This window comes from Mesocricetus auratus, unplaced genomic scaffold (assembly GCF_017639785.1).
Source record: "Mesocricetus auratus isolate SY011 unplaced genomic scaffold, BCM_Maur_2.0 Super-Scaffold_100003, whole genome shotgun sequence".
Classification (NCBI taxonomy): domain Eukaryota; kingdom Metazoa; phylum Chordata; class Mammalia; order Rodentia; family Cricetidae; genus Mesocricetus; species Mesocricetus auratus.
This window is the reverse complement of record NW_024429188.1, coordinates 37,968,576-37,972,156: the sequence shown is the minus strand read 5'-3', so window position 1 is coordinate 37,972,156 and position 3,581 is coordinate 37,968,576. Positions and strand designations below refer to the sequence as shown.

Below are 3,581 nucleotides of genomic sequence, written 5' to 3'. Positions count from 1 at the left end.
TAAGATGAATGTTTTCAGAAATTAAAACAAATGTATAAGCTATTAACTTACTGACATGTTTTTACAACTTATTGACATATATGTTTTTATATTATTTCACCTTTCTCTTATTCTTTATATAATATATTTGCTTTATTGATTAATGGCTATGTCTGTGTGTGTGTGTGTGTGTGTTTTACATGTGTATGGTAGATAACCAATTGGCATGTTTCTCCCTGGGGAAGAATATTCATGAAGTAAATTTTAATTGCCTCTGTCAATCCAGATATTGTCATTATATGCTCTATCAGTAAACCTCATTAAATATAACCTCAAATATCAGGTAGGAAAGGCTTCAGATTTTCTTACATCCCAAATTGTCTTGTTTCATGTTTAACTCCTCTGATGAGGACTCTAAATTCTCACCTCTACTCTACACCCTCCTGTGTACTTCTCATTTATTTGCTGGAGTGTCATCTTATGTAGTAGTTCCTCCTAGACTCCAAAAGTATAAAACCAGTGTCTCATTCATCATGTCATTGTTTTCTCCTCCTGCTCATTTGCTGTCTTCGTCCCCACACATTATCCCTATTTACAAAGAGAAGATGTTTGGCAAATGTTTGTTTGGGGAACAAAAATGTCAATGAATAAGAGGTTAACTTTATCATAACTTATGTTTGCATTGTTGAATAAGGAATGAATACAGATACATAAGTTTAATTTTATTTTATTTTGTAGAACAGCTGATATCAGGAATCACAAAAGTCAAGAGTGCATCATCCAGTATATTTTTCATATTTTCTTGCAACTTATTTTATTGATTTTTTTACAGTCTAAGAAAATGATTATTCTGGTGTCATGTTTTCTTGTTTCAGGTAAAATGATGAACTGTTTTCAATTTTTTTTCAATACTAAAAAACCTGATTATTAAACATCACAATGTTAACGGTATAGCACTTATCAGTTATGTATTCAGATGATGCAGCTAATTTAACTGTTCTAAAAGGAAGTTCGAAAACTTGGAAAAGCTAATCTGAAGGTTATTCATCTAAGGCTATAAATATGTGATGGATTATTGTCTCTCCAATACCAACTCAGGCAAAGTAATAATTATATTCAGTAATTGTTGGAGAAACTGCTGCAGTTGTCATTAGATTACGAACCAGGTATGAGACCAATAAGAATCATAGATACAAATTTGGCTTCGATTCTCTCTTGCTCGTCTCTCAAAGCATCTTGATACAAGGATGGAAAGGCACTTGGCACAGTATTATGGATCTTGGCCAGAAACTCGAGGACTCTCATTTTACCGGTTTCAAATTGGGCCCTGGGACCCCACAAGAATTGGTAGCATGAAGAACCTCTGTAGGGTACCCGCTGATACTTCAGGTATCCCTCATTCACAAAATCTTTAGTGATGAGCTTCTTGACATTTCCATAGACGAAGTGATCAACTCCAGCATATACCCCCATCAAACTAAGCACTTCCCAGATATACTCTTCATTAACACAGCCGCCTTTCATGAAGATCACACACAAGATTGTCACCAAGAGGCCACTCTTGGGCATGATTGCCTCACCCTCCATTATTTTATCACCTGCAGGATTTAACAAGCTGACAAGGGCATAGCAGTGCCTGATAGTGTCAATTTCCTTAACATCGATTCCAAATGCCAACACCATCAGCTCAGAGGCTTTCTTAAGAACGTCGGGGAACTTTTCCTTATTCTCTGGGATGACATGCTTTAATATGTCTTCCTTTTTTATTGGCTCCCTCTTGATATACTTTCGCAGGATGAACTGTACCAATGAAATTGCTATGTCATCTCTCTGAGCTGAGGATGAATAACTAGTTGAGGGCAGCGGCCAGGAAGTGCTTGGTCTCTCCTCATCTTGGCTCTTCTTACCTATATCTGACTTGGTATATGAAACACTTACAGGAGCAATAGTGGGTTTCTGAGTCTTCTTACATATGCCATGTGACTCAATGGCAGAGATGCTTTGGACATCACTACTACAAAGGGGAGAAGAAGGAGTCTCTATCGCTTCTGATGTAATGGTATGAGCATCCTGAATAGACCGGGTTTCACTTCGGGCCCAGTTGCGTCTCTCACGGGCCCGGAGTTTACTTTTATGGCCACGAGGCATAGTGATTTTGGTCAGGGAGTATAATCAGAAAAGCAAGTAATGCCTGCACCTAGGGATGGGAGGATGAAATGATGGGTATGTAAATAAAGGTGAGACCACCTTGGTCTTTAAACCAAGTTTGCCTCTACAAAATTCTGTGACAGCAATGTATTAAAATCTACGGCGCCCTTGTCTGTTAATCTGCCCCCTGAGAACTCATTAAAGGAAATTAAAGTGAATATGAGTTCGATTGAGCCCTAATATCCCTGCCTAGGGGAAGCTAGAGATAAGAGCAGCTGCTAGCAGGTCTAGGTTGCAAGAAGTGAGAAATGATCATCTAAATTTGCCTTTAAAATCATCAGGTCACATCTGGATTTGTATTTAAGGACATCATGCCAACATAATGTCTCATTTGTAGCTCCTCTGAAGCTGTATTAATAGCTACTAAGAGAAAAATGAGTTAGGACCCTAGCCAGTTACACTTTCTGGGATTCCCCAGAGCTTCCAACAGAGGCTAAACAGATTATAGTCTTCACTTGCAACCCTAAACCGTAGAACAAGGACCCCACCTCCCTGAAGCCTGACTTCCCACTAGCCCCATCCATGCGCCTCCAATGATAGAGAAGAGGGGCAAAGTTCTGTATCTACCCTCTGTTGCCATGTTGAGTTCCCTACTGAGGGGCCTCATTCAAAATCTTATCCTTTTACTTTTTAAACCCCAGAAAATGTATTCCTTTGCTGACCTGAATCTCCTAACCTGAAGTCAAAGTCTTCATTTGCTCCTTGGTGCTTCAAGGAAGAAGTGGGCGCAAGTTCAGAAAAGCGGCCATAGCCGAAGTCACTTAGTGCTGGCTTCCGTGAAATACCAGTGCGAGGGGGGGGGCCGGGGGTCTGTTCGTACGTCACAGAGCACGGGAGCAAAGTTCACAATGCCATCACCTTTAATTTTCCTGTCACTTTTGCCCTCCGAAGAAATCTCTAGTCAAGGAGTTGGAAGTCAGTACTCTCTCTATTTGACAGCTCTACGTTGGGTTTTATGTGATGGAAGCATGGGAGGGGAACTTGATTTTTGAGCAGGTTGCCACAGTTGAATGGGATTGGAGCTCACCGCTGTTAAGGGGGTGGAGGATGGAAATCTTCATCTTGGCTACTTTTTAAAATGTTCCTCGAAAATGTGTACTTCGAGAAAGCTTTGAGATGTTTCCCACTTGCAAGCCTTGGATTAGATTCAGACACTGGATACTGATGAAGAAGCTGCCAGGATCCCAGAATAGATGTTGGAGTTGTAAGGGCAAAAGATTCTATGAGTTTGGTTCAGTTCACTAGTTAATATTGGATTTTGGAATATTCTGTCTACTTTTTAAATTGGAAGAACCTAAACTGTTCTTCCATTTATATTAGGATATGTATTTATACCCTTAAGAATTGTGTGTGTGTGTTATTTTTGATGAAAGTCTACTTACCCTTCCTATGCA

The 3,581-nt window shown here is 39.6% G+C and overlaps 1 protein-coding gene across 2 annotated transcripts; it reads right to left on the bottom strand.

Moving 5' to 3' along the window:
- Nucleotides 1-726: 726 nt before the first annotated feature.
- LOC121139831 (melanoma-associated antigen B18-like) lies at nucleotides 727-2,958 on the bottom strand. Of its 2 annotated transcripts, none has more exons than XM_040743831.1 (2): nucleotides 2,850-2,958; nucleotides 727-2,176 (listed from the first exon to the last, which is right to left on the bottom strand). In XM_040743831.1, the coding sequence occupies exon 2, from the start codon at nucleotides 2,125-2,127 to the stop codon at nucleotides 1,135-1,137; it is 993 nt and encodes a 330-aa protein (XP_040599765.1). In that variant the 5' UTR covers nucleotides 2,128-2,176; nucleotides 2,850-2,958; the 3' UTR covers nucleotides 727-1,134. The 2 variants fall into 2 exon arrangements, with proteins under 2 accessions (XP_040599765.1, XP_040599766.1); XM_040743832.1 differs by having other exon boundaries at nucleotides 2,864-2,958.
- Between the last annotated feature and the right edge of the window lie 623 nt (nucleotides 2,959-3,581).

Excerpts from the sequence above, each read along its gene's own strand:
- LOC121139831 (XM_040743831.1), bottom strand. The coding sequence starts at position 2,127 with ATGCCTCGTGGCCATAAAAGTAAACTCCGGGCCCGTGAGAGACGCAAC.